The sequence below is a fragment of the Sturnira hondurensis genome, unplaced genomic scaffold (assembly GCF_014824575.4).
Source record: "Sturnira hondurensis isolate 20B ecotype Veracruz unplaced genomic scaffold, ASM1482457v3 Scaffold0013006, whole genome shotgun sequence".
In the NCBI taxonomy this organism is placed as follows: domain Eukaryota; kingdom Metazoa; phylum Chordata; class Mammalia; order Chiroptera; family Phyllostomidae; genus Sturnira; species Sturnira hondurensis.
Genome location: NW_028085637.1, coordinates 1 through 1,936, shown reverse-complemented (window position 1 = coordinate 1,936; position 1,936 = coordinate 1). Strand labels below are relative to the sequence as shown.

Below are 1,936 nucleotides of genomic sequence, written 5' to 3'. Positions count from 1 at the left end.
ATGTTCAACAGGATTACACCATGGCCTGGTTGTGAGCTCCAAGAACTCCTGGTAACACCAAGACAACCTGGTCCCAATTGCCAGAGGCTGCTTTCCTCTTTGTCACTGTGTATTGGGGCTCTAGAAATGAAGAGGGCAAATTTCCCTCAGGGGAAGTACATTTAAATAAAGAAATTACACTCCAATATGGTGCATGCAGTAACAGAAGTGTTAAAAGCAACTTTGACATTATTATTTAGCATGTATCCAAATTTTATTTTAAACTTATCACAAAGAAATTATATCTCTAGGAAAATTTGTTGAAAGAGTTCCTTCTGGTCAAGAAAGTGTTTTTTTTCCCCCCTCAACAGAGGAAATGCATGAGGTAAAATTGCTGGAGTAGGTATAAGGGAAGAATGTCTGTTAAAGATTATAGAAAAGTCTCATGGCTACTTAAAAGTAGCCTCATGGCTACTTATGGATATTTAATATATATTAAACATATGCAGTCTTTTTGTATATCAATGATGTCTAAATAAATGGGTGGATCAAACAACTATGGTACATCTACACAATGGAATTCTACACAGCAGAAAGAAAGAAGGAGCTCCTACCCTTTGCAACAGCATGGATGGAACTGGGAAGCATTATGCTAAGTGAAATAAGCTAGGCAATGAATGACAAATAACATATGATCTCACCTGTAAGTGGAATGTAATCAACAAAACAAACAAGCAAGCAAAATATAACCAGAGAGACTGAAATAAAGAACAAACTGATAGTAACCAGAGGGGAGGCTGGGAGGGGTAATGGGGGGAAGAATGGGAAGGGTCAACAAGGAACATGTATGAAGGACCCATGGACAAAGCCAAAGGGGAATAGGATTGAAGGTAGGAGGTGGGGTGGTGGAGAGTGGTGGTGGGAAAATGGAGGCAATTGTACTTAACAACAATAAAAAACAGTAACAATAAAAAATTAACAAAAGACTCACTGTACCTTTAACTGTAGATATCCCTTGCTTTTCAAAAGTTTGCATTACACCACTTTGTTTTTATGAAAGACCTGCATTAATACCTATTTTTCCTAAGTAAAGTCCAAAGAAGGTTATTGCTTTTAAATTAATGGTAATTTCTTCTTCCCTATATGCCACATCACCTCAAGAAAGGTTTCATCGGAACAATTTCCCTTTGGATAGTGGGGGATACCAACAGTTGATTATTAGACTTGTTCTAAAACTGATGATAAATCTTTCATGAAAGTCTAAGCTCTCTCATATAGGAGTTGTATTTTATCATTCCAATAAGGATAGCCTTTTTTTAAAAAAGATGTTTCACTGCAGTGAATAAAGCCTTTGTAGTCAGCATAGGTATTTTTGTCCTCAGAATAAGGACTAAAAGACGATGGAAGGCACTTATACATCTCCAACTTATTACTTATTAGAGTTTGGAAATAAGGCACATTTCTGGCTCATGAATTATGACGAATTCTCATGCTGAAGAGGAAATTTCTCAGAGCAAGTTTCATGTCCTTATTACGAAGACTATAGATCAGGGGATTAAAGAGAGGAGTCATTACTGAATATACCAGTGTGAGGATCTTCTGCATCAAACTTGGGATGCCGTAGGTAGGGCTCACATACATTACCATGACTGTTCCATAGAAAAGAGACACCACAGCTAAATGAGAACCACAGGTGGAAAAGGCCTTTTTCCGGCCAGCTGCAGAAGGGACCTGAAAAACAGCTCTGAGCAACAGAGTGTAGGATCGGAGAATATACGACATAGTGAGGAAAAGGACAAGGGAGTTCTGAGTATAGAGAACAAACTGAATAATGGGGGCTGGAGCACAGGATAGAGCCATCAGTGGGTCCATGTCACACAGGAAGTGATCGATGACATTGGATGAACAGAAGGGGAGTTGGGAGATGAAGAAAATGGGGATTGGGTAGGTAAGGAAC

General features: G+C 38.7%; 1 protein-coding gene across 1 annotated transcript; it reads right to left on the bottom strand.

Annotated features, from left to right (window-relative positions):
- Positions 1-1,429: 1,429 nt before the first annotated feature.
- LOC118997294 (olfactory receptor 11H4-like) lies at positions 1,430-1,932 on the bottom strand (the record flags this gene model as incomplete). Its single annotated transcript, XM_037060891.1, has 1 exon — positions 1,430-1,932. A coding segment is annotated over one exon (486 nt), but the record flags the coding sequence as incomplete, so codon positions are not given.
- Positions 1,933-1,936: the final 4 nt, after the last annotated feature.